The sequence below is a fragment of the Mus caroli genome, unplaced genomic scaffold, assembly GCF_978045245.1.
Source record: "Mus caroli unplaced genomic scaffold, Mus_caroli_1 scaffold_8, whole genome shotgun sequence".
NCBI classification, from domain to species: Eukaryota; Metazoa; Chordata; class Mammalia; order Rodentia; family Muridae; genus Mus; species Mus caroli.
The window spans coordinates 44,350,828-44,377,919 of NW_028227263.1; the positions used below are offsets into that span (position 1 = coordinate 44,350,828).

Here is a 27,092-nt window from a genome sequence, read left to right on the forward strand (position 1 = left end):
ATGAATATATTACATACACCTCACCGCACCACTGCACAGTGTATAAGAAAGTTTGCTTTTCCCTGTTATGCAAAGAAGTGAACTTAGTTAGGAAATACGATTTGACTCACCGGAGTGTATTCAGCTAAAAGCTTACTAATCCAAGATTAATATTAGAAGACCATTAGGAGACGAATAATTAAAATTCCATGACTTTTCTACTGTCTCTTTCCCTCATGATCAGCATAGCTATGTGTGGCTTTGTATTGCAATACTACAAGATGGCTGAGGCTTTTCCCTAGCCTGAGAAGTCTGCTTAGCCAGAGCAGAGAAGCATAGGCTAGAGCCTAAGTGTCTGTCCTTGGCTCTAGCAGAGATGCAGTGAGTCAGCTCTCAGGAAGAAAGAAAGCTTGGCCTAGTTATCCAAGCAAATTACTAAACTGCTCATTTGTTATTATCTTAGGATGGTTAGTGACAATCTGAGTTAGGGTTTCTGTTGCTATAATGAAACACTGTCCCAGTTAGGGTTTTACTGCTGTGAACAGACACCATGACCAAGGCAAGTCTTATAAAAACAACATTTAATTGGGGCTGGCTTACAGGTTCAGAGGTTCAGTCCATTATCATCAAGGTGGGAGTATGGCAGTATCCAGGCAGGCCTGGTGCAGGCAGAGCTGAGAGTTCTATGTCTTCATCCAAAGGCTGCTAGTGGAAGACTGACTTCCAGGCAACTAGGGTGACGGTCTTAAGCCCACACCCACAGTGACACACCCATTCCAACCAGGTCACACCTATTCCAACAAGGCCACACCTTCAGATGATGCCACTCCCTGGTCCAAGGATATACAAACCATCACATTCCACTCCCTGGTCCCCATTGACTTGTTCAAAAACATGAGTCTATGGGGGCCATACTTAAACATAGCATAATGCAAAATGCATTTAATCCAACTTTCAAAGTCCTCATAGTCTATAGCAGTCACAACAATGTTAAAAGTCCAAAGTTCAAGGTCTCTTCTGAGATTCATCCAACTTAATTAACTGTAATCTCCAAAGCAAGGCAGTAAACCAGCTGGGCAAACTCCAAACTGCATCGCCATGGATGATGTCAAAGCGGTCTTCAAATCTCCACTCCTTTTTCATCTTTGTTGACTGCAACAAACTGCTTTCTCCTGGCCTGGTTCCACTCCCTGTTAGCAGCTTTCCTCAGCATGTGTCCCATGGCTCTGGCATCTTTAACATCTTTGAGTCTCCAAGGCAATTTCAATGTTACAGCTTCTTGTTTCAGTGTCTGGGATTCCATTTGATCTTTTGGACTCCTCCTCAGGGCTGGCATCACTTTCCAGCTCTGCCCTCTGTAGTACTCTAAGCTCATGTTGATCCACTCCACTACGGCTGCAGTTCTTGGTGATCACTCCATGGTACTGACATCTCCAATACACTGGGGTATTACACTCCAATTAGGCTTCACCAATAGCCTCTCATAGGCTCTCTTCAGGGTGCCAAGCCTCAAATCCTTTGCATGACCCCTTCAGTCCTGGGCCATCAACTACAACTGAGGCTTCACCTTCTCCAGTGGCCTTCCCTGGCCTCTCACAGTGCTAAGCCCCAGCTTCTCTCCATGATCCCTTCATTCCTTCACAAGCAGTACCACCTGAGTGACTCTTACATATTACCAAGTCCAGCCACAGCATGAGGTGCAGCCTTGGTTATCTCTGGAACACAGCTTCTTTGTGCTTCCAGCAAACAATTTCCAGAAGATTTCACCTTAGTGATGCTGGTCTCTTCTTAATCACTGCTAATTCCTTAGCTCCAGCTAACCAGCATCAATTTTCCCAGTAGTTCCTTCCATCCTTAACTCTAGAGCCAGAGCCACATGGCTGAAGCTGCCGAGTTCTGCTGCTTACAGGAACTAGAACATGATCCCCTTGTACTATTACATTATCACTAGATTTATGTTTTCTAAATCATTCACTGCCTAAGCTTGGCTATCCTGGTTCTTGCTCTGTAGATTGACCTTGAATGCAGAGATCAGCATCCTTGTCTCCTGAGATTAAAGGTGTGTACCACCATGCCTGGATTTAATTTAGCTGGGTAGGATCTTGCCCCAAGGTCCCACTCCCTTAATCTGTTATCTCCTAGAACACAGGAATTTGTTCCATTTCACTTCCTGGTACTCCTTTAATACTCAAACCATATATTTTATATTTTTCCTTTCTAAGCTTGCTATGCTTGTTCAAACTTCTCTTCATAAGACTTAACCAGAGAACAAAGTCTCTGCTGGGCTTTTTTGAAGCTTCCTTTGTCAATGCAATTAATGCAATTAATCCAAATCTCTTCACCTTAGCCTCAGGCAGACTTTTCAGACAATGGCAAAAAGTAGCCACATTCTTCACCAAAAATACCACAAAAATAGTCTTTATGCCACATTCTGAAATTCTTCTCCTTTGAATTCTCTTGGGCCAGGTCAACACAGTTCAAATTACTCCCAGCAACAAAGTCTTCCATATTCCTACTAGGATGACCCATTAAGCCCCATTTAAAGCATTCCACTGAGTTCCAAATCCAAAGTCCAAAAATCCACATTCTTTCAAATAAAAGCATGGTCAGGCCTATCACAGCAATACCCCACTTCTGGTACCAACTTGTCCTAGTTAGGGTTTTACTGCTGTGAACAGACACCATGACCAAGGCAAGTCTTATAAAAACAACATTTAATTGGGGCTGGCTTACAGGTTCAGAGGTTCAGTCCATTATCATCAAGGTGGGAGCATGGCAGTATCCAGGCAGGCATGGCACAGGAGGAGCTGAGAGTTCTACGTCTTCATCCAAAGGCTGCTAGTGGAAGACTGACTTCCAGGCAACTAGGGTGAGGATCTTATACCCACACCGACAGTGACACATCCATTCCAACCAGGTCACACCTATTCCAACAAGGCCACACCTTCAGATGATGCCACTCCCTGGTCCAAGGATATACAAACCATCACAAACACCATGACCAACTTGGGGAAGAAAGGGTTTGTTCAGCTCACACTTCATATGATTGTTCATCCTCAAAGGAAGTCAGGACAGGAACTCACACAGGGAAGGTACCTGGAGACAGGAGCTGATGTGGAGGCCATGGAAGAGTGCTGACTACTTGCTTATTCCCTATGGCTTGTTCAGCCTGCTTTCTTATAGAACCTAGAATTACTAGCCCAGGGATAGATGTAAAGAGACAGTAGGTTGGCCTCTCCCCCTTTCAATCACTAACTAAGAAAATGCCAACACCCTACAGGCTTGCCTATAGCTGCTGATCTTATGGAGGCATTTCCTCAATTAAGGTTCCCTCCTCTCAGATGACTGTGGTTATATCAGTTTGATATAATGTCATTCAGCTCAGTGAGTCCTGGTGTCAGGGTCCTCCTGCAGCATTTATAGAGGTCTGATTCTTACAAGACTCCTCTCCTTCCTGACTCCAGCTGGAGTCCACCGTTCAGATTCCACATTGCTCATCACTGAGCCTTGGGAACACAGCTTACCCTACTCTGCCCACAAACACAAAGCATACACATTAATTCAGGGGTACTGTTTGAGTGCCTTCCTCATTTCTTCTCTGAAGAAATATGTCATTTCAAAAGCAGATTCATGAGGTGTCCTTCCTGGCATTATTTCCATATGGATAGGAGCAAAGCTGTAGTCAGACAAACCAGACCCATACACAAAGTCTGTAGCCAGTTCTATCTCTGCTTCATCTTCCGTGTCTCTGTGCTGACAAGAACAGCAAGCCTTTGCATGCTGTGTTCTGAAGGCTTTTAATTTTTTTACTTCCTTAAATTTAATGAGGGTGAAACTGGCTTAGGTCAGCTGTGTCTTATTTGCTTGAGACTAAAACTTATTTTTAGAGATTTTTTTTGGGTCCAAGTCCAGAAGATACAAAGCATTCTTGGATATGATGATTGAGGGGCATTTCTGCAATTGAGGGTGTCAACAGCTTTGACAGTAACTGAAGTTGTCCAACAAATCCTGATGCCCCATGGATTGAGAAGAAGGGTTTCTCGTGAGTGAGTGGCCCTGAGACCACCGTTCGGTGCCAGCTATACTTACTTTTTATTTCCTTCCTCCAGGTTGGTTTATAAATGGTTCCTGCTAATCTATAAAATCAGCTATGCCACTGGCATTGTTGGCTACATGGCTGTCATGTTTACCCTCTTTGGTCTTAACTTATTATTCAAGTGAGTACCCTTTGCCTTTACATTTTTCTTGTATTTGGGGAGGAATGTCTAGAAGTCCTGGGTACTAAGAAAGAGAACATGGTCCCTGGTGGCAGGAAACATGGAATGTCTGAATATCAACAAAGGCAAGAGTCCCAAATCATTGTTTTGCTTGTATTTCCCAACATTTGGTATTCAGTGGAAAAGTATAACAAGAGTAAGCAGAAATTTCATCTGTACAGACCTGGGACTAGCAAACTTTACCTTTTGGTCAAATCAGCCTATCATGTGTTGTAATAAAACAAAGGTTGTTTTCCATTTGTAGTCTAGACTGACCTCAGACTTGTGCTCTTCCTGCTCAGCCTCCTCAGTGCTGGGATCATAGGCCTGTACCATCACACTTAGGACATAGTCATTCATATAATTTGTTAATCGTCTGAAACTGATTTTGCACTCAAGCAACAGAGTTGAATAGTTGTGATAGAGACTAATTGGGCCATAAAATATAAAATATTTATCTGGTCCTTAACAGAAAAGGTTTGCAAATTCTTAGGCTAGAACCCTGTGAGCTTCAAGAGAGGAGACACAACAGAGAGCACTGCAGGGACCTTCATGTAGTCGGACAGCCCAGGGGTGAGAGGCTGAGTCCACACTGGTGAGTGTGTGCAACATCCTGGCCTGGAAGCCCCACTCCTTCAGGAACACGTTCTGTTCCTTGTGTTCTCAGTCCACAGGTAGTTCTGCCTGTGTGCCTGCCCTTCCATGCTTGCCAGACTTCAGGGAAATAGTTGTAGAATGGTATCCTGTGGGCAGCTAAGTCCTGCTCCATTGTTGGTCACGTTGGTTCTTTTATTTAGTACTATTCTGGTCAGCATGTCTTTCGTTAATAAGGGCACAGCTCTAGCAATGAGGGCTTGTTGCTGCCTGTTGTCATAGGCCTTCTAGAAGATCTACACCAGGTTTCAGGCCCTCTTGCCACAGATGAGCTGAAGAAGTCAAGCAGTCCTGACTGCTCAGGTTATACAGTGCAATCAAATACCCTGCAACAAGAGGGAAAAAAAATTAAAGAACTTGAGTATTTGTTTTAATCTTATGTTAATGAATGTTTTGCATGCATGTATACATGCAGGAGCCTGGAGAGACCAGAAAAAGAGTGTTGAATTCCTTAGAACTGGGGTTACAATTCTAAGAAACTGAATCCTAGTGTCCTGAAGAGCAGTCATTGTTCTCAACTGCTGAGCACTGGACTGCTAACACTGTTGATTAGGTTGGTTGGGATAAAATGAGTGATAACTAAATCATGAAGTTAAGACTGCAAGGCTGATAAGCAAATCCTTTCTGTGAGAATTATATCTTAGAACTATAAGTGAATTCATAGAGTTCTTTGTAAAAAATATGTTAGCAAAGATAGTTTTTGACAACATAAATAGACTCTAAACTATACATTATTGGTCCTTGGAGTTTTAAAACTGTTAATAGAATCCATATATTCTTTGTAAACAGGCTTGACCCAAGATTTAACTTTGATGACATTGTAGCATATATGTACTTACAGAACTATTCTATAGTAACAAATATGTAAATATTTACTAATTATATACATTCCCCAAACTATATTTGATAAACTCTTTTTGTAAAAGGCCACATGTGAATATAATAGGTTATATGGAAGGGTAGGGAAACCTCAGCTATTAGATGCAGTCTTTACAGGTCAAGAGAGGAAACGCCTCTTCTATTGTGCCCCACTTCCCTGGAGACCCAAGGGCACATTGCACTTAGGTGGGATACTTTATGCAATTGCTGCCAGTTCAGACATTCCTAAAAGAGATCTAGCAGGAGATAAAGGGTGACTTTAGTCTTTGCCTCAGATCTACCCAGGTCATAAATGTCCTGCCTGCCCTTGGATATTCAAGCATGCCAGTTTGGGTGGCTAGCTTGAGGTGAAGCCATTCAGTGAGTTGCTTTTTTGCTTTTTACTTTTTTTTTTAAATCCCCACTACTTGGTATTCAGCATTTATCAATAGTGGAATTGTTAACACATAGCTCTGAGAGGTACTCCATGCTAGTACAAGACCTGGCTTTGCCTGTAACATCAGGCTGGAACTACAGCCAGAGTTGAGACTAGGGACCAGGCTTGTGGGGCAGTGATACACTAGCTTGGTTTTTGCAGCTCACAGTAATGGCTTTCTCAAGAGATGTTGTGGACATATAAAAATAGCAACGTGGATTTGTTCATAATTTACTGACACTTGCCTTAGCTTTTTAGCAATCCAACTAAATTTAGGCCTTACCTTGAGTGTCCTTAATCAGTAATCCAAAGCAGTTGTTTCTCAGAGCAGGCCTTACTGCCATGCTGCTTCCTCTGCAGGATTAAACCAGAAGATGCAATGGACTTTGGCATTTCTCTTCTCTTCTATGGCCTCTACTATGGAGTTCTTGAGCGGGACTTCGCAGAAATGTGTGCAGACTATATGGCATCAACCATAGGGGTAAGCTCATCTGTGCTTGCTTGCTTTCTCTCTTCCTTTCCTTTCCTTTCCTTTCCTTTCCTTTCCTTTCCTTTCCTTTCCTTTCCTTTCCTTTTCTTTCTTTCTTTCTCTCTCTTTCTCTCTTTCTTTCTTTTGAGATAAGGTATGTGTATGTAGCCCTAACTGCCTCCTTGGACTCAGAATTCTCCTGCCATGGACTCTTTAGCACTAGGATTATGCCACCATAACCTGTTATCTGTGCTCTTAACACTGCCTGCTTGTTACTCCAGATTGTTCCAACTAGCATCACATCCTTGACATAAGGGACTAAGATAAACTAAGCCACACCAAAACTTTGAGTCAACATAGGAAAGAAATGTTTTACCCAGTTGAAAGGTAACATTCACTTAACAAATGCTTTTTTAATGCTTGATACATGCCTGGGCCCTATGCTGTATGCTTACAAAGGTACCTGAAAATAGAACATGCACCCTGAAGAACTATTGGTAGTTCACTCTGCTAGTGAAGATGTAGTTATTTTACCCAGTGGTGTAGCCATTGGGAACTTTTCCAAGTGTCGTGACCCATACTTATGCAAGCAATACTAATTAAACCCACTTTGTCCAACACATAAAATCTGAGTATAAAAATAAAGCAGACTCTTGCCCCAAATAACAGTGCTCATTAATGAGAAAGGTAAATGATAAAGTAATGCACAGACATAAACATAGTGAGTGTTATGAAGGGAGGGTGCAGACGCCATGCACACATGTGGTCCTGACACACTTGAAGTCATTGAGCTCAAAGATGGCTTCCTCCAAACAATTACTTTTAAGCTGACTTTGACAGGAGTAAATGATGAAGCATGCACTGAGCAGAGGAAATAGCACCATAAGAATTCTGTCAGCCAGACTGAGTGTGGGCAGGGTTTTTCTTTCTTCTTCTTTTGTGTGTGTATGCGTGCGCTCATTATCTTTATTTTTAATTATTATTGCCTGTATGTATGATGTGTGGGTGTAGATGTGCATGAGCCGTGGTACTCGTGTAGAACGGAGAGCAAGTTTGTGGAGTTGCTTCTCTTCTTGTGCCTTTCCATCTGTTCCTAGGATCTAATTCAGATTACCAGGGTTGCACAGCAAGTGCTTTACCTATGAGCCATCTTGACTGCCCTACACTTTAATTTTTGCAAAATTATCTGTCAGCAAAGCAGGAGCTCATCAATTCACCTAGGATCACTGGCCATTGAGATCCAGGCATCCAGCTGTCTGTGCCGCACCCCTCTCCTGCATTCAGTTCACAGGCATATACTGCTGCATGCAGCTTTTGTAACATGGGTACTCAAGGTCAAACTCAGATCTTTGTGCTCATGCAGTCTCAGCTGTTTCCGTGACTTGAAAGGGTAGATGCTTGGGAGGAACCAATGCTAATGTCTAGAGAAATAGTTAACAGGTGAGAGTAAAAACAGGCTTTAAAAGAGGGGTCCAGCCGGGCGTGGTGGCGCACGCCTTTAACCCCAGCACTCGGGAGGCAGAGGCAGGCGGATTTCTGAGTTCGAGGCCAGCCTGGTCTACAAAGTGAGTGCCAGGACAGCCAGGGCTACACAGAGAAACCCTGTCTCAAAAAACCAAAAAAAAAAAAAAAAAAAAAAAAGAGGGGTCCAGGGGCTGGAGAGATGGTTCAGCAGCTAAGCACTGACTGCTCTTCTGAAGGTCCTGAATTCAAATTCCAGCAACCACATGGTAGCTCAGAACCATCTGTAATGAGATCTGATGCCCTCTTCTGGTGTCTCTGAAGACAGCTACAGTGTACTTACATATAATGATAAATAAATAATTTACAAAAAAAAAAAAAAAAAAAGACGGGTCCAGATTAGAATAGACCCTTGGAGGAGACAGTTCTTGGAATCTGGGAGAGATAAAAGCACTTTAGACGAGAGTAGGGTTGGTGGAAGAGGAAGATGCAAAGTATTTAAGAGATAAGTTCGATACGATAGAGTTTGGTCTCTTAAGACAGAAAGAACTGTGGGCATGATAATACCTTTGCCATCCACCTTACCCAGAGACAGGAGGCAGTGCAGAGAATTAGGTGCAGATAGTGAAGAGATGCTTCAAGCTTAAAATTTAGCAATATAATAACCAAACTGAAAGACCCAAGGAAATATGCCTATTTTTTTTTCAAAATAGAAGCACAATTTTAGGATGTTTTTGTTTTAATGTAAATAAAAGTTTTGTCTCTATATATGTGCATACTTGCATGCCTGATGCCTGCAGAGGTCAGAGGACTGTCAAATCCCTGAAACTAGAGTTAAGGATAATTGTGAGCAATCTGTCAGTGCTGGCAACTGAACCCAGGTCCTCTGTAAGAGCAACAAGTACCTTAAGTGCTGTGCAGCTCTCCAGCCTGTTAGCTGTTTGATATATACATATGCCTGTCCCTGTCCCTGTACCTGTACTTGTACATATGATCAGTGCTTTGAGGAAATCTGGATATTCCAGCCTTCTTGCATTCATCAGCCAACACATTCTTTTATTTGTTCAAGCAAATTATCTTGTAAGCTTTTACAGGTCAAGCAGATACCTTTTACAAGCACACAATTACCTACTTCTAGTAAAATCTTAGTGGTTTTTGGCGGGGTGTCAGTGGTAAAACAAACAAGATTCCCTCAGCCCTTTCCTGGCAGTCACCATTCTTATTCTGTCTCTAAATTCAACTTTGTAGCACCTCATGAGAGGAAGCCTGAGTGGTTTTGTGTTCACTTGGTGTAAAATCTCCAAGGTTCATTCATATGCTAGAATTACTTACCTTTTTTTAAAAAAATAATTTATTATTTTTTATTGTTTTCAAGTTTGTAGGTATTTTGCCTGCATGTATCACTGTGCACCACATGCATGCCTAATGACCTCAAGCTAGAAGAGTGTGTTATAGTCCCAGGAACTGTAGTCAGAAGGCTGTGAGCTGGCATATGGGTGCTGGAAATGAAGCCTCAGTCTCTAGAACAGCCAGTGTTATAAACTGCTGAATCATCACTCCAGCCCCATTACCCTTCCTTTAAAGGCTAAGTGATATTCTGTTGTCTTGCACACATGCTCAGCCTCAGTTAATCTTCTATACATTCTAAGGTAACAGTTTCTGTCTATAAGAGAACTATAGTTGATTTTATAAGTATGTCCCCAATTAGACCTCAGAGCCAGAAACTTGTGGATAATGCTTTGATCTGAGAGCCTTGTGGCTAATTGATTGCACGGTTCGTAGAAATAAACTGAGGTTTTATAATTGTATTAACAAGCATTCTCAGTTCCTCTCCACTAGGCTGCATTACCTCAGAACAGTTTTCTTTCACTTCTGTGAAGATGTCTGCAGTCTGAACTAAAGTAACTTAAATTGTGTCAGGAGACCATGGATGGAGACTGTGTTTTCCATAAGGGCCATTTTGAAGTCATAAGCTTGTGACAGCCAGTCATTGTAGTTTCTGCTCATGCTGGAGGTCATGTTGAGGTAGAAGGATTGTGAAATGTTCCATGGTACATTTGTCCTCTGAGGGAAGCTCCTGGGAAAGCTCTTTGTGTGGTGCATTAGGGCACTCTGACACTGACACTCTGAGAAAGCCCCTAACCCAGGCTTAGCTCCCAGTTCCTCAAATGTCCTAGCCAGCACCACAGCAGGAATGTGTGCTGTCTTTACTGCTGAAGGAGTAGAGGGAACTAGGGTTGGACTGTTTGCAGATCCTGACCTCCTTTCTGTGTGCATGCATGTCTTTGTGCCATGTGGATGCCTACTTGGTCTTGAACTCAAAGAGATCCCCTTGCACCTGCCTCCTGAGTGCTGGGTTTAATGTGCCTGACCTGCTCTCAGTGAGCTGTGTGCCATTGTGCAGGTTACTTTTCCTTGTCTTTGCCAGACTTTCTATGTGCATTATTCATTTATTTATTTGGGTGGGTTTTTGTTGTTGTTGTTTTGGTTTTTCGGTTTTTGTTTTTTGTTTTGTTTTGGTTTTTTGAGACAGGGTTTCTCTGTGTAGCCCTGGCTGTCCTGGCACTCACTTTGTAGACCAGGCTGGCTTCGAACTCAGAAATCCACCTGCCTCTGCCTCCCAAGTGCTGGGATTAAAGGCGTGCGCCACCACTCCTGGCTATTTATGACTGTCACTAACTCTTTAGCATGTTCTAACCTGGCTTCTGTTTGCTCCCTTCTAGAAACTTAGACTCCCAGTCACTAAAAGCACTGGTGTTGTAGACAGCCCTCACAGGTGTCAGCACAGTTGACTTAAGAACTCCTTCCTTAGAAAACGTCCCCAGACTCAATCCTGTAAATCTTCAGTATGTCTTCTGTGTGAAGACTGGGCTGGAGGTGAGGCACCTATGAGAGACCTTAGGAGACTGGTGGTAAATATTGTTAACTCAACAGGAGCTAGAATCACCTAACCTCTGTGTGTGTGTGTGTGTGTGTGTGTGTGTGTGTGAGAGAGAGAGAGAGAGAGAGAGAGAGAGAGAGAGAGAGAGAGAGAGAGATTGATTCTAAATCATATTAGCTGAGGTGGGAAGATCCACCTTAGCTGTGAGTGGCACTGTCCCCCGGGGTAGGGTCCTAGAGTAAGGAAAAAGTGAGCTGAGTGCCAGCATTCAACTCTCTGCTTCCAGACTACACACGCACTGTGACCACTGCCCGCGTCTTCCTAGGGAGACAGAGGCTCACGGGTTTTCTGGCCTTCCCTCCCGCTCTAACCCTCTAGTTCTACAGTGAGTCGGGCATGCCTACCAAGCACCTCTCAGACAGCGTGTGTGCTGTGTGTGGGCAGCAGATCTTTGTGGATGTCAATGAAGAGGGCATCATCGAGAACACGTACAGGCTTTCCTGCAATCACGTGTATCCTGCCTTGTGCTGCTTCTCTCCTGAGCCCATACTCCAGTCATGGTGGGAAGAGGGTGGTGGTTACTATGCTGTGTTGTCCAGAGTCGGAGTGTAGGTGAGCCACAGCAGAAACTGCAGCTTTCCTCAGCCTTTGCAGACTGGCACTCTCCTCTTCAGTGAAAGGTAGTTACGGACTGCCAGGCCATACAAGACCCACAGCTGCAGCTAGGGAGGCTGCTCAAGTTGACACGTGTCACAAGGGAAGGAAACCCTCCCTCTAATGGAATGGTTGAGTGAGTCAAATCCCCTACTGAGATTAGCATTGTTCATTTGATCTTGTATTTACTAAGCTCCCATTCTATGCCACATTGGGTATTGGGTATTATCTCTGTCTTGGCTCATACCAACCATGTAAATAAGGATCACTGCCCTCAACCCCTGTGAGGAAACATTCAGAGAAAAGGGACCTGCCCCACATCACACAGTGGGAGGAAGTAATGGCACAATCTGAACCTTTCTCTAGAGCTGATGCTCTGGCTCCTGGAGATCCAGGATGAGGCTAAAGTGCCAGTCTGGCTTTCAGTCAATTCCCTTGACCAGTGGTGCTCAGATTCCATGAATTCTGTATTCGAGGCTGGTGCATCGTGGGAAAGAAGCAGACATGTCCCTACTGCAAGGAGAAGGTGGACCTGAAGAGGATGTTCAGCAATCCGTATCCTTTGGGTCCTTGTTGAGAGTGGGCGGTGGGAAGAAAGTCTACTACTTCCAGCATTCAATTTGGTTTCTGTTCTAGGGAAGTGGGATGTGACAAGAGGCAGTCCAGAAACAGAGCTTCCCATCCTAAATCGCTAGTGGAAGCAGCCACTGCCACTTGTCATGTGTTTGCTCCCTCTCTATCAAGTTCTTCACCTGTGTCAGCTCACTAGCAACTTTCAGAGACTGAGCAATGTCCACCGTTATTTCACCAGTGAGTGACGCCTTACCAATGCTGTGCAACTGCAGGCCACCTTCACCTGTGCATGCAGGGCCTGAGGGGCTGGGAGCTGGCAGACACCTTTCTCCGTTCACTTATAGTGAAGGGCCTATTTTACTTGGCACTGTCCTCCTACCTAGCCATTTCTCTGGCCTCACTTTCACTTGCAAGGATCCAGCTCTCTTTCAGCTCCTGTCCCAGCTGCCCTTGTGTTCTGTGGAACCAGCAGGACTGGATTCAGTTAAGGGGACATAGGAGTACACTGCCACAGTCTCTGAACAAGAGACGCTGGCCTTTCCCATTTCAGGTTTTCTATGTGGTCCTTTTAGGGCTGCTCCCTGAACACTTGTGGTCTTCTGGCCTTGCTGGGGTTTGTGGCTGCCCTTAGCTCTTAGAGACCCAGGCCAGGCTGATATTTTTGATGCCTTTAGAGCAGTGCTCCACCCATTTCAACAACTTCTCCTCAGATTTTGCTCACAATGAGCTTTGCAGGCATTCTCTTTCTTCAGACCCCTCCTTTTCCCTCATTTACAAGTAAAAGGAAAGGAAACTCCACAGAAGACCTTTTGGCCTTAGTCAGGCCTACTTCAAGTCTCTGTCAGGGTGGACTCCTTATGAATAACCTTTTCTCTCTGACTGTCCTGTTCTGTGACATTATTCCTGGGTAGATATATTTTTTTTAATTTTTAATATTTTTTTATTACATATTTTCCTCAATTACATTTCCAATGCTATCCCAAAAGTCCCCCATAGCGCCCCCCACTTCCCTACCCACCCATTCCCATTCTTTTGGCCCTGGCATTCCCCTATATTGGGGCATATAAAGTTTGCAAGTCCAGTGGGCCTCTCTTTCCAGTGATGGCCGACTAGGCCATCTTTCGATACATATGCAGCTAGAGACAAGAGCTCCGGGGTTCTGGTTAGTACATCATGTTGTTCCGACAATAGGGTTGCAGATCCCTTTAGCTCCTTGGGTACTTTCTCTAGCTTCTCCATTGGGAGCCCTGTGATACATCCAATAGCTGACTGTGAGCTGGGTAGATATTAAGAAACATTTACTCACCCCAGATAAGGAACTAATGACAGAACACCCAAGTCCAACTTAGTGAACCAGTGAGTTGTATTGGTGTTACTTAGGTTATTTGTAGGGGCTGAAATGACTCAAAGCTGCACCACCAAGAGCTACTATAGATGATGGCTGCTGAAAGTCACAAGCCTAAAACTCCCTGCAGTTGACTTGGCCTGAGCTCCTCTGGTCAGTTAGTTCAGCTGGTCTTAAAGTCTTCCAGGCAGCTCAACTTAACTCAAGAGTCTGCTAGGAAACTCATCAGCAATTTTCATTGCTTATAGACTTTTGAGGGAAGAGTGGCCTAGTGTATTTGGTTGATTCCAGGGACTTCCTGAAGCTTTTGAATTGTTTACTTTCTGGGCTTAAGGAGCTTCCCTGCTGAGTGGGATGTTTTAGCTCTGGAATAGTTTACTTCTTAACAAGCTTCCTGCCAAGATGAAAGAAAGCTTTATCTAGAAGGAAATTTGTACACAACATGTCAATAGACTCAGTCTTTTCCTTGATGGAGAAAACCTTAAATTTTGTACATTGCAAGAACCTTCTGGGGGCCAGGAATATAGTTAGCTCAGAGGCAAAGTACTTACTAGGGGACTACTAGTTAGTTAGCTGGGGTGGGGGTTGCACACCTTTAATCCCAGGACTTGGAAGGCAGAGGCAGGTTGATCTCTGAGTTTGGGCCAGGTTGGTACCCAGAGTGAGTTAGCCTTAACTATACAAAGAAACCCTGTCTGGAAAAGGCAAAAAAGTGGGGGAGGGGCAGGTAACTATAACCTATTCCCAGCCTCTTCTGCCATGGGTTTGTAGAGTGTCATGACTGTCAGACTCTGCCTAGGCTGTTTGTCATTTCTGAGAAGGTGGTGCATCTATTTTACCCCTCCACTTCTCATTTCTGGCTCCAGTCCCCTCTGCTCTTCTTCGGTTTTCTGGGTTCAGCCTTTCATTCCAACCTAGAGAGCTGAAGACAATCTGGGTAGCTTGATTTTTACTAGGCTATGCAACAGCTTAAAAGTCTGGGCAGGGGCTGGAGAGATGGCTCAGCGGTTAAGAGCACTGACTGCTCTGCCAGATGGTCCTGAGTTCAATTCCTAGTAACCTCATGGTGGCTCACAACCATCTGTAATGAGATCCGATGTACTCTTCTTTTTTTTTTTTTTCTTCAGAGTATCTTTTCCCAGCCCTTGCAATACGGTGGCTCTCTTGCTGGGCTGCATGCAGCCATGCATTAATGTAATTGTTGTAAGAAGCTGCACACACCTCAGGAGGTCTGTGCTAGTACCCATCAGTCACAGAGTTTTACTGCTGTGAACAGACACCATGGCCAAGGCAACTTTATTTTTTTATTTTATTTACATTTCAAATGTTATCCCCTTTCCTGGTTTCCCCTCCAAAGAACCCCTATCCCTGCCCCCTCCTCCCTCTCCCTGCTCCCCAGCCATCCATGGGACTGCGCACAGGGTCCCCAGTGAAGGAGCTAGAGAAAGGACCCAAGGAATTGAAGGGGTTTTCAGCCTTTTAGGAGGAACAACACTATGAACTAACCAGTACTCCCAGAGCTCCCAGGGACTAAACCACCAACCAAAGAAACACATGGAGGGACTCATGGCTCCAGCTGCATATGTAGCAGAGGATGGCCTAGTCGGACATCAGTGAGAGAAGTTTCCCCTGGTCCTGTGAAGGCTCTATGCCCCAGTGTAGGGGAATGCCGTTGCACTCTTCTAGTGTGTGTCTGAAGACAGCTGCGGTGTACTCATATAAATAAAAAATAAATAAATCTTAAAACAAAACAAAACTCTGGGCAGACCCAAGGTTGGCCTGCTTACCATGCTGGTTAGAGTAACAGCTACTGTATATTGCGTGTGATCCTTAACATGCTAACAGCTGGGAAAGGCCTCATGTCATGTATGGACAGCTGCTAGACTGGCTTCGATACTTGGTAGCCTGGCAGCCTGTCATCATTGGCCTGGTACAAGGCATCAGCTACATCCTGGGCCTGGAGTAATCAGAAATCACATCACTGGAGAACCCACCACCCACTATGGACCTCAGGGCACTCTCCGTGCTGCCCACAAAGACTTGGGTGGAAAAGACTCAAAGGCACTTGGGCCATTCAGGACCTCCCCAGCTGTGTCTGGGTTGGCGGGGAAATGATAGAGAACCAGCCAGTGGGGCTGTCAGCAGTGGGGGCTTTTTAAAAGAAAATTATTTTGATGAATATATTTAAATTTTTTTATTGTGGAGCATAGGAATTGTCCCCCATTCCTGGGCCTAACCTTGCTTGAACAGGGTTGGGCAAAGCTGCGGTATTATTGGTTGAGAGGAGTCTTCTCACCTCTGGCTGAGCACTGGTGGGTTTTCAGGAGGCTGGGTGCTTCAGCCTACCCTTCCCCTTCCCTTCCCTTCCCTCTGCAAGGCTCAAGCCTGGTTTGCACTCAGTGTAGAAGAGCTCAGACTGGTGCCAGATTAGCACTGAGCGGTAAAGGGTCTCTTCATCTCTGGACATGATGGGTGTTGTGTATGACTCTGTTGCCTTTTTGTCTGGAAACTAAAGGCTGGGGGTGGCAAAATCAATGACTTTTTCAGCTAGGGAAGCCCTGTGGCTTCCAAATTCACTGACATGTTTTGGAACAGCTAGAAATATGAGCAGCATGGATAACCTGCCCCTGAGCAGGGCCATCGCCAGGCAATAGTATAAAAACAATCTGTATATCATTAGGCTGTGGAAGCTACATGGGCAGCAGTGAATGTTGCGGCTTCTTGTGCAAGTACACCCTTCATGGAAGTGTTGACACGTGCCAAAGGCTACTCTGCACATCACTTCCTTCCTGAAAGCCGAAGAGTGTGTATGTTTGTGTATGCACAGAGCAGACAGACTAATGGATCTGTTTTCTGCCAGTCATCAATGTGCCCTGAAGCTAAGCGGGGATTCCTAGCCCAGGAAACGTCCCTAGGTAGGCTCGGTCATTTGTGGGCTTTTCCCGGGCCTGACGTTAAGAATGGTGAGTGCATAGGCAGAATGAGGCCTGAATAAAGATGGACTCTGAAAAGGGACTTCTGAGCAGGCCTAACTGTAGTCCTGGAAGTTTGAAGAAAGGGGGAGGGCATCATGGGTCAGCAACACTGGGTGTCTAGAGAAATTTGGCTTGGCCCATTTGAAGGCAACAAGAACCAAACAGGATCTTGTCATCACATCTGAATAAAGCTCCATGAGCTGGCTGCAAAGCTGGACATGCATTTGCTTTTCTTTTTGCCACCTCTTTCCCGGGCCCCCTGGGGTATCTTGGCCTCTTGCATCCCACCTGAGAACGGGAACCTGGAGCCATTGGTCTTGCCTTCTCACCCATCCTCCCTCCGTTTGTGTGGCTCCTGTCCTACGGCATGAGGGGCCCTGAGGCCTTCACCCCCAGTCTGAGACTAGTACCCTGATACCCCACAACTCAGCCTGTTCTCTTACTCAGCTGTGGCTTCCATTTTCCCTCCAACTTAAGAGGAACGGGAGCTGAGCAGAAGGCCAAGAGACAGGCTACTCTTCCTTTGGTATTTGTCCTCCCCTCTCCCTAAGGTGAAGGCTATGTCCATGTTTTACCTTTAGTCTTGTTGTAAGGTACAGTGCAGTTCCTCGTCCTCCACCCCTACCCAAACCCCAGTGGAATGAGAAATCCCCCAATGGCTGTGTATGGATGTACAACTTCTGGACCTAACTCCTAGAGACCCTGGATTCTGAGGGAGTTTTGCCCTGAATTCTGCAACCTAGGTCGTAGGTGGACTGCTCAAAAGAAACGTGACTATGCCACATAAAAGATAGCTTTTAGCCTCCTGCATCTGAACCAGGTATGAATCTATTCCCACAGGTCCTGCCAACCTGATCCATCCCACTTGTCACCAGTTCTACCCTCTGATGACAGAATCACAAACCTAAGACCACAGCACATTGCCACAAGTGCATGCATTGGTCTTTCTGCCCCAAGAGGTTCTGGCACATTCAGGGAGCATGGCTTCAGGATTTTGTTTTAGATTCTAATTTTGTTCTTTCCAAGTACCAGTCTCTGAGCTACTGGAGCCAGTATTGCGGAAGTGCCTTCCTGGCTATTTGGGGTCAGCTCTCGCTTGGCCGGGAGTTTTGTACACTAGCCAGGCAGGGAAGTTGCTTCTTCCTGTGGTGAGATTTTCTTGGGGCCAGGCAGCTATTCTGACTGAGCCTTAGAGCTCCAAGAACCTATTCGGGGCTTAGGAGCCAGGTAGGAAGATCTAAATTTCCTGTAAATGAACCTGCACAAGTGGCTGTGGCTGTGTGTGAAGGCTGGTGTTAAGTGATACAGCTGACCTTGGAGTGAGGGATGGGGGTCTCGGAGCTTTAGAGAAACTAATGGGCCAGTGAGGCACTGAATGTAAAAAGGTTAGTGGTTCAATTTGGGGCTCCCAGTACTAATAAATCCTGCCTCCTTGGAGTTTGTTCTGGAGAAAGGAACGGCTTGGCCCTATAGAAAGTTGGCTGTGAAGGGTGGAAGGGGCAAGACAGGTACAGACCTGTGAGAGACTCATCTGTCTCACCCCTTAGCTGACCTTAGAGAGGGGTGAGGTAGATAGAGGACCCCTGTGAGTTTGGAGAGGGGCCCATTAGGAACAGCCTGCTTTCGATTGGGATTCCTAGCTAAGAAAGTGAAAGTGAAAATAGGCGCTCGCTTTCCTAGAAGCAGACTGCTGCCTGCCCTTCCCAGAAGGAGGCTAGCAAGCTGGCAAGCTGGCAAACGGAGTGTTGCTTCCCAGGTAAGTCCCTGGCTTTTAGTACTTTCTCTCCTTCCTAAGGGGGTAACTGTTATATAAGTGCTGTTTGGAGCTGGTATGAGAGAAAATTGTTCTATTAACACCAGCAGTGCCTTAAGTGTGGATAGCCCAGCTGGTGCCTAGAGGTCTGCCCTCTAAACTACTAGCTCAAATGGGTGTCAGAAACACTGCCTGAGGGAAAGAACACAAGATGTAGGGCTAGCTGACGTTTACTTATTTTTTTCCAGAGGAAGTCACAGACACCAGACTTGCTTGCAAGTCATCATGAGCATGAGACACTGCTGGACAGCAGGTGGGACATTAGGCTTTGTGGCTCTTAAAGGAATGGAGCTATGTGGCTAACTCTGCTACCCCCACCCCCTACCGCAAGGAAGTTCCATCCAACTCTTCCATTGCTGTAAGCGCCTACATAGCTACTTTGGTTCTGGCTCCATTTCAAGGCTCCTTTGCACCTACATTCAGCAGAGCCGAGGGGTGGGAGCTAAAGGGTCTCCACCCACTCTGGTTCTTGGTGAGAACCTAGTAGTATCTGGGTCAATTGTCTGTCCCTACCCAGGTAGCAGCTTGTCCCCAACTAAGATGGGTGCTAGAAAGCTGAGCTTCAGTTTTATTTACAGCTGTAACTGTTTGTTCCTCAGGCCCCAGTTCTTGGTGGGTCCTGCTTTTGTATGTCCATGTCATTCTGGCCAGAGCCACATCTGCACCTCAGACAACTGCCACTGTCTTAACTGGAAGCTCAGAAGACCCATGCTCTTCCTGGTCTCCATCAGTCCCAACTAAGCAGTACCCAGTACTGGATGTGATTTGGCCAGAAAAAGAAGTGCCACTGAGTAAGCAACAAGTATCATGGGAGCCCAAGAGGATACAGTTGTCAGAGGCAGGCTGTGAACACAGAGTTGGTGGGAGGTTTGACTTGGGAGTGTACCTCCAACCTGCCAAGAAGCACCAGCCAGACCAACTTGGCTCTGTGTTCACCATTCTACTGCGAAGCTTCCCAGATGGTTCCTATAGAAGAGAACTCAGACATAGGCAATGTAGAACCTCACAGGGCCTTGGTTGCAATTTTCCTATGTAGGTGGGACACAGGGCTTATGTTTCTGATTTATGACTAAGTGGAGCTTGGCAGGGTAGGGGCCTGTTTTATAGAATAACTAACAGTCAAATGTGCTCCTAGATGGAACTCTGACCTTGTCCTGTACTGCCTGCAGCCGCTTCCCCTACTTCAGCATCCTCTACTGGCTGGGCAATGGTTCCTTCATTGAGCACCTCCCAGGCCGGCTGAAGGAGGGCCACACAAGGTAAGGGACCTAGCAGTGAGGCTTCAAGAAAGACCTTCCTCCCCCCCACCCCACTCCCCACCCCCAACCCCGGCAACCCTCTCACGATTTCCTTCTGCTCCTCCAGTCGCGAGCACAGGAACACAAGCACCTGGCTGCACAGGGCCTTGGTGCTAGAAGAACTGAGCCCTACCCTACGAAGTACCAACTTCTCCTGTTTGTTTGTGGATCCTGGACAAGTGGCCCAGTATCACATCATTCTGGCCCAGCTCTGGGTAAGGAACCTGAAAGAAGGCATCCAGGGATGGGAGGAACGCTACTACCTGGGGAAGGGAGGATTGGCTTTTCCAGTACAACCTGTAAGCTAGTGTCTGTTTTGAGATCTGCCAGAGGTGGAAGCAAGGAACTTGGGACTGCAGTGACAGCAAGTGATGGCAAGAGCTCTTCCTTAGCTCTGACTGTGTGTGCATTTACTTCTCCAGGATGGGTTGAAGACAGCTCCGTCCCCTTCTCAAGAAACCCTCTCTAGCCACAGCCCAGTATCCAGATCAGCACGCCCAGGGGTCGCATAAAGCCAACCACACCATGACCTTGACCAGAGCCTGGCTCTCATCTACCTAGAGGGTGGAGTCTACACCATAGGCTGTGATTGCCTTTCTGCGGCTGAACCTCAAACTCAAGCTTCATTTCTACCTAGATTATCATAGTAATTAAGTCCTTAGAGTTCTTCCTGCTTGTCCTCCTGTCCATCCATCCAGTTTACCTTTTCTGATGTCTTACTCATCCCACTGGTGTTCTGGAACCTCTGAGACCTGATGACACCTTAGCCAAGTGATAGCTCTGCTTACACTTAACGTGAATTTGAGATGCCTATCTGGCAGATTTCCACATCCTGTACCAATTGAATAGGTTAACCCTGAAGCCTAGTTGAGATATAACTTTGGCAACATCACACTCAGCTCTGACCACTATCTGCACTGACTTCAATCTTTACATGTGACTTTGTTTTCCTAGTTTGCCCCCAAATTGTTCCCAAGGCCAGGACGGAACAGTGGCTGTGTCAGGTCACAACTGTATCTGTCAGTCTGTGTCTCTGCAAGACCCATACTGAGTCCTCATAAAGCTGCAGCAGCTCAACGTCTCATTTTTTTTTTTTTAAGACCCTGGTACTGTCCTCAGGAACTCTGCCTGACTCAGGCAGCATGAGACACTGCCTCTTGCCAAACAAATTCAGAATAACATGAACCCCTGCAATATAAAACTGTCCATAATACTAGTTAGGAACAGGGGCCAGAAAGACCAAACACAGGCTCCAAAAAGCTGCAATTTCCCCTTTTTCCTCATACTGACCCAAAGAGCTTAGCACTCAAGGGAGAAAAATAGACTTTATTTACAAGTAATAACATTTAGAAAAGATCCATCCCCGGCCCTTAAAAACCTCCCCATCGTTCCATATCCTACCCCAGTGCAAGTCTGGGGAAGGTGAAGTATGAGCTGCCATTGAAGGCTGCCCCCTATCTCACCCCTGAGATCCAGAACCTATCTGTCCTGGAAAAAAAGCATCCTCCAGGCAGCTGTATATGGAAATAGGTAAGAACAGAGGCTCCTACCAGGTCGTGCCCAATCCTGGGCTTCAAGAGCAAAGACCCCTGCTAGGCCCAGCCACCAGGAACAGAGAAGCAGAACCTGCTTCTCCAATGGTCCCTTCTAGGTCCAGAGACTAAGGAAGACTGGGCTAAAGAATCCAGTCTCAATCTAGTTTTGATGGAAAAGTAGACTTTTTTTTCCAAACAACGGAGGGAAAAAAAAAAAATCAGGAGGCAAGATAGGGAGAAGACCACACACTTTCCAAGCTCCAAGCCTCCTGGGCCATTTCTGAAAGACGCCTAGAAGGCACCAGGCAAAGTCCAGGTAGCAGGCCAGGGTGCAGGCAAACCTCATCGTCTTGGGGAGGACTGGCCGCCATTGGCCTGGGAGCTGAGAGAAGGCACTGAGGGACAGCAGGAGGGAAAGGACCAAGCAAGGTCAGTGCTGACAATGCAGTGGGGCCACGCAAGCACTGGTGCTGACTCTTTAATGCTTCACCTGAAAAGGAAAGACAGTCACTTGGCCAGATTAAGTCCTGTGTTGCCAACCTCTATTGACTAGTTCACAAAACCCCTGGCTGGACCTCTTCCTTTTTGGGGTCTCATAAACACCCACATTAAGTTACGAGTTGCCAGGCACACCTAAGAAATGTGGGGCCCTCAATTATGAATGGCTAGCCAAGACAGAGGTACCTCTTGCACCCCAGTGGTTTGGTTTGGCCTTGCCTCGAATGCTGCCCTATGGAGTAGTCTAGAGGATGGTCTTCCTCTTACTGCGTTACCTTGCCCTTGGCCCGAGGAGTAGTAGCAACAGTAGCAGTGCCAGTTGTGGTGGCAATGCGTGGAGAACGGCGGGTTCCACTGCGAGGATTGGGGGAGACCTTTGCTGGGGTCTTCTTTGAAGCTCCTCGCCTTAGAAGACTATTTCCCAGCTTCTTAGGCGTGTTAAGGATGCTGAAAGCCATTGACTGACGCCGGTCCGCCTATGGGGAAGGTCGGTCAGACTGCTACTTTCGAGCTCTGCCAGCAAGGCTTCACTTGGCCTTCCTTCTTCCCCTTGGGTCCTGGACTAACCTGTTTGAGAACTGGAGCTGCTTTCTTCTGGGTGTCAGCAGTGCTGCTCTTACGTCCTTCATGCCGGTCCCTGGGGGTCATGGGGCGTGGAAAGCAGCTGGTAGCTTTCTTGGACTGTGAGACAGAAGATAATTGGGCAGATAATGGCAAAAGGACATGGTTTCCCTACTTCTGACAGAGGCCTTTCCAACATCTGCCCTTGGAAAGAGACTTCCCTATGATTCGGTGGGCTGGTTCATGCCTGGGTATAGTGCTAAAGACAACAAAATAGATGCACACATCATCTACCTCAGGAGTGCCAGGGCCCTGGTGGGTCTCAGAGGAAACCCGTTTGCGCTGCTGCCTGGTAGTTATGCCAACACCCTCAGCAATCTGAGCTGGCTGCATGCTGGCTCTACGCAAGGTTTCCCTGGGGTCTCCAGTCTTCATCTCCTCATCAGTGATGGTGGCCAGGCTCAGGGTAGGCTGCATGGGACAAGAGGCAACAGTCAATGGGCCCAACTGTATAGAGCAAGAACTAGGGCTAAAGCTGGATCCTTAAAACTCCTTCCTTCCTGTTCTTCATGTCGACCTATACCTTGATGGATAGCTAACAATTCCAAGCACAGTCATATCTGACTTCACTCCTGAGTGACAGCTATTCCATGTGGAAGCATGAAAATGACCTTCCCAGTAGTCCAAAAATATCTATGACTAGATACTCAGGCTAGCCACTAAAGTCAGTGTGGAAGGTCGTGAGGTGACCTCACATCTCACCCTGGACTCCAGAGGGTAGCAGGTCTTCAGGTGCGGGGGGCATACTCGGTTGCGCTGCTGCAACTCTGCGATGCGGTTCCAATCATCCAGCTGCTCAGGCTCATCCTGGCAAGTGCCCATGTAGAAACTATTCCTCCCTATGGAGCACAGAAAGTTAGGGCAAACACGGCTGCTAATACACTGTCTACTAATCTGGCCAGGCTTTTGTTGCCACTGTTTCCTCCCACTTTTCGGGGGGGGGGGGGGTTCTGGCTAGATACACAAGTCTGTATTGATGTTGCACGCAAAAGTGTCATACCAAACCATTTGTCTCATGGAGGTGCGTTCTCAGGGGAGATCATTAAGAGTTCATGACCAGAGGCTGTAGCATCTTATTCCCCTGCCAAAGCTTGGTGCCCCACACCAAGAGAAACTGAGGGTCATGAACTGATAACCGGGAGGATCCCTAGATCCTAAGGACAACTTCCAAGAAACTGCTGGGCAGCCTGACTTTACCAAGCCCACCGTTTCTCAGACAGCAGCCTGGAGGACTCCCCCAAGTATCAACTTGCACTAGGAACTATGTGGAAATCTTAACTGGTGAGCATCCCTGGTTCAGAGTGTTCCCTTGCAGTCCTAGACAGGAGATGGTACAGGTGAGTGAGGGGAAGCAGTTCTGGCATAGTAAGGAGGCCTGCCTTGTGCTTTTGGAAGCTTGCCTCTTTTCCATGCCAAGATCTGCTTCCAGTCTAGACTGGGATTCTGGTAAATTCCTGTAATCTCCTCACCTTGGGGGGCCCCACTGGACATCCTGGCCTGGGAGCGACGAGCAGAGCTTCGTGTGGTAGGCCGGTAGCCAGGCAGGCTAAGCAGAGCGGAGTTGCCATCATCAGGAGAACCCAAGCGGGCCAGAGACTGAGTGGAGGAAGTGGCTCGCAAGTTGGCCTGAGAAGCAGGAGCAGACTGCGTGCTGTAGAAGGATGAGTTGGCGCTGTCTGGCTCTTCCAATTCTAATTTCTAGAAGGACAAATCATTGCAGCAACACTATAAATCAGCACCACCTCCCTCTGCCCCAAAGCTCTCAGATACCACTTTACACTGCCTATGGAAACAGGCCATACAGCCAGAAGCATCTTGGAAGATGCCAAGATTCTTCTACCACAACATTTTGAAGGAGGCATTATTAGCCTATTTCAGAGAGAAAAGCAAGGTGAGTACCCTCTACTCACACAGCTAGGAAGTAGCTAGGCTAAGAGCCAGAACCCCTATCTCCTAAGCTATCTAGTTGGACTCAGCCCACAACCTCTGCTGTCCCTAGACCCAAGGTTCCTGGGGCCTAAACTAATTATCCCCAAATTCTCAGTAGTAGAGGGCATAAAAGCACCTTCCCACCTGTTCCCCAGCCCACTAGAGACGGAAAAAAGAGAATCTAAGGCTATAAGCAGCAGACCATTGAGAGCAACACCAAGCTACATCCTGGCTGCATGGAGTGCCAGAGGCTCGGAATGAGCTGTTATTTCCTCTATCCTGCTCTGTCTTCCATCAGGCAGGAGAGATGACTCTGGCTGAGTTCAATTCCTAGCAACCACATGGTGGCTCACAACCATCTGTAATAGGACCTGACTCTGTCTTCTGATGTGCATGAAATCTAAGAAGAAAAGAGACCACAAACAAATCTATGCCCTTTTTAAAAGATGTTGTTCATACCTGAGTGTTCCTAATTTATGAGCCCTGGATAAGGAACTGGTGTTAACATCCAACAGTCCTATGCCCAATAACCTAACCTTGGTCATAGTGATGTTGATGATTTGTGTGGTACGGCGGCGAGCAGAGCGGGTCTTACGGCCGGAGTCAGGGAAGGCATCCCCCAGAGAGTCAAGGCTGGTCTCCAAGGGGGCCTGACCCCGAGCAGGAGTGGGGGTGAAGTAGAGACTCTCCAGGGATTCCACTTTGGGGGGCAGGCGCTGGGAGATAGGTGAGGCTGGCTCTCCAGGGACACTGGTACCATCTGGTTGGGTACGAGGCAGCTTGCTGTAGAAAAAGACATTTGCTGAGAATGCAGACCCTGAGCTAGAAGACATTATGTCTGTCTCCTTGCCCCAAACTGACTTATCTTTTTTTTTTTTTTTTGGTTTTTCAAGACAGGGTTTCTCAGTAGCCCTGGCTGTCCTGGAACTCACTTTGTAGACCAGGCTGGCCTCGAACTCAGAAATCCGCCTGCCTCTGCCTCCCGAGTGCTGGGGTTAAAGGCGTGTGCCACCACGCCCGGTTGACTTAATTTTATTACAGGTAAATGTGGTAAAATACAGTACCACTGGTCTTTCAGAGATAGCGAAAGGGGGCCTTGACAGTCCACTCTTGGCTGCTCCTAACCCTTTCCTATAGCAGCTCTCAGATCTCTCCACCTTAGCCCAAACCCTGCTCTTCAGGTCAGATAGCTATGGGCCCAGACCTCCCCCCAGCAGATGTCACAACTGCTCGACAATTAATGGGGCCTACTCTAAACCCCTCTGCATGCTCTTCCTCCTCTATCTCCTACTTTATTAAGTAGGGACACCTTCACATGAACATGGGTGTAATTGGACATCTACCATACACAACCACGGTCAACATTCCAAGAAGCTCTCCTAGCTGCACACTCCCTTTCCTCAGCCTCGGGTTCATCTCACCCTAGACATAGACTGCCATGAGAGACACTACAAGCAAGAACTCAGGACAGGCTGCCAGGTTCAAACCTGGCTCTATCACTGTGTATCCCGCAAAAGCCCAATTCTATCTATTTAAGGAGAGATAATGAATAGCATCTAAAATGTTTGCTAGGAGAAAAATGAAGTTGTAATTGTTCCAAGAACTCAGAACACTGGCACACAGTACAGTACACATTTGATAGAAACAGTAACTGTACTGCTAACCTTTGACTTCAATACTGTCAGGGAACTAAGATGCAAATCCAACCTGTAGTCCTCAATTTCAGCACTTCTGAAGTTTATCAGTCTTTAGTGCAGTCAGCCTCACATTAACTCTGCATAGCTGTGCAGTTTATCAAAACTCAGAAAAGCTTCCCCCAAGGCTTTCCGAACTGCCCCACCTCACCTCTTTTTCACTTCTACTGTACCCTAAGCAGGTATCTGTCGTAGAAGAACCACAGGCTAGAACAGCACACACTCAGTGAACAGGAACAGGATAGAGAGGCATGTCTCCTGACCTAGCCACACTGCATGGGGTTCCCTCCTCCAAACTCAGATCCAGGCTGTCAATACTTAAGTCCAGCTGGGGTTTCACTTGAGGCTCACGGCTCTTTAAGGCATCAGTTGCCACCTGGAATTTGCCCAAGTCACGAAGCTGCTGGTCTGCATGGGCAACCTAGGAAGTAAAATAAAAAGCCTAGAGTAGGGGTGGCCTTGGAGAGGAGATGTGGAGTACAACAGTACAGGGGTGAGGTGCTTCTGTTTAAAGTAGGTGCTTACCTGGGCCTCCAGGCTGCGCACCTGGGCTGTAAGGTGACGGCAGGTCTGTTCAGCTTCCTTGGTCTTCAGCCCTGCCTGCTGCAGCTCACGGCCCAGACGTTCAGCTTCAGACCGCAGCTCCTTGTTCTCCTTCTGCAGTTCCTCCAAGTCTTGAAGCTGTTCCTGCAGCTTTTGGTTCTGCTGCTTCTTGGCATCATAATGGGTCTTGGCTTTCTCCATCTGTGTGGACAGACAGGGTGTGTGTGGCAAAGCCTAGAAAGGGTCAGGAAGAAAGGCAGAGCAGGACGTTCCTGGCCCCTCACCTGGAGCTTGTAATGCTCAGCTGCCTGCTCCTTCTGGCTCAGCTGGGCCTGCAGCTCGTTCAGCTGGGTCTGGAGGCGCTGGACCTCTTGCTGGCTTTCACCTCTCTGGGCTTGGAAAGCCTGAGAAGTCAATCAAAACAAGGAAACTCTACCTAAACCCAATTGCCTACCAGTGCTGCTCGGTCTCCACAGGTACTACAGAGTCCTCCAATATATTCTCAGGACACTTAGGACACCTTGGCCCAATACATACATTCCCTCCAACTACAGCCTACAAAACAATTACATTCTCCCTCCCAGACCATCCAGTGGACACTCTGCTGACCATCTGCTGGC

General features: G+C 46.8%; 3 protein-coding genes across 15 annotated transcripts in view; 2 read left to right on the forward strand and 1 right to left on the reverse strand.

The window, feature by feature from the left end:
- Positions 1-16,758, forward strand: part of Rnf121 (ring finger protein 121) — a 53,563-nt gene extending 36,805 nt beyond the window's left edge. For all 6 annotated transcript variants that reach the window (XM_085841470.1, XM_021168961.3, XM_021168959.3 and 3 more), the window contains 5 exons: positions 4,089-4,196; positions 6,544-6,664; positions 11,373-11,506; positions 12,102-12,203; positions 15,412-16,758. In XM_085841470.1, the coding sequence (XP_085697596.1) occupies positions 4,089-4,196; positions 6,544-6,664; positions 11,373-11,506; positions 12,102-12,203; positions 15,412-15,532 (586 nt within the window). In that variant the 3' untranslated portion in view covers positions 15,533-16,758. The remainder of the gene's footprint in view (positions 1-4,088; positions 4,197-6,543; positions 6,665-11,372; positions 11,507-12,101; positions 12,204-15,411) is intronic.
- A 195-nt stretch (positions 16,759-16,953) lies between these two features.
- Positions 16,954-20,729, forward strand: Il18bp (interleukin 18 binding protein). The gene is made up of 6 exons (XM_085841474.1): positions 16,954-18,297; positions 18,543-18,607; positions 18,954-19,145; positions 19,490-19,613; positions 19,720-19,867; positions 20,075-20,729. The coding sequence occupies exons 2-6, from the start codon at positions 18,580-18,582 to the stop codon at positions 20,162-20,164; spliced, it is 582 nt and encodes a 193-aa protein (XP_085697600.1). The 5' UTR covers positions 16,954-18,297; positions 18,543-18,579; the 3' UTR covers positions 20,165-20,729.
- Positions 20,730-20,958: 229 nt separating this feature from the next.
- Numa1 (nuclear mitotic apparatus protein 1) overlaps positions 20,959-27,092 on the reverse strand; it is a 76,181-nt gene continuing 70,047 nt past the window's right edge. For all 8 annotated transcript variants that reach the window (XM_021166222.3, XM_085841466.1, XM_085841467.1 and 5 more), the window contains 10 exons: positions 26,757-26,876; positions 26,455-26,673; positions 26,193-26,350; positions 24,772-25,018; positions 23,776-24,004; positions 23,009-23,145; positions 22,541-22,717; positions 22,253-22,366; positions 21,961-22,161; positions 20,959-21,677 (listed from right to left, as the gene is read on the reverse strand). In XM_021166222.3, coding sequence (XP_021021881.1) covers positions 21,666-21,677; positions 21,961-22,161; positions 22,253-22,366; positions 22,541-22,717; positions 23,009-23,145; positions 23,776-24,004; positions 24,772-25,018; positions 26,193-26,350; positions 26,455-26,673; positions 26,757-26,876 — 1,614 coding nt within the window. In that variant the 3' untranslated portion in view covers positions 20,959-21,665. The remainder of the gene's footprint in view (positions 21,678-21,960; positions 22,162-22,252; positions 22,367-22,540; positions 22,718-23,008; positions 23,146-23,775; positions 24,005-24,771; positions 25,019-26,192; positions 26,351-26,454; positions 26,674-26,756; positions 26,877-27,092) is intronic.

What these genes read in the sequence shown, in the direction of transcription:
- Il18bp (XM_085841474.1), top strand. Translation starts at nt 18,580, where the DNA reads ATGAGCATGAGACACTGCTGGACAGCAG. An exon ending in GAGACACTGCTGGACAGCAG is followed by an intron (nt 18,608 to 18,953) that starts GTGGGACATTAG and finishes TTTGTTCCTCAG; the next exon opens with GCCCCAGTTCTTGGTGGGTC. An exon ending in TCATTCTGGCCCAGCTCTGG is followed by an intron (nt 19,868 to 20,074) that starts GTAAGGAACCTG and finishes TTACTTCTCCAG; the next exon opens with GATGGGTTGAAGACAGCTCC.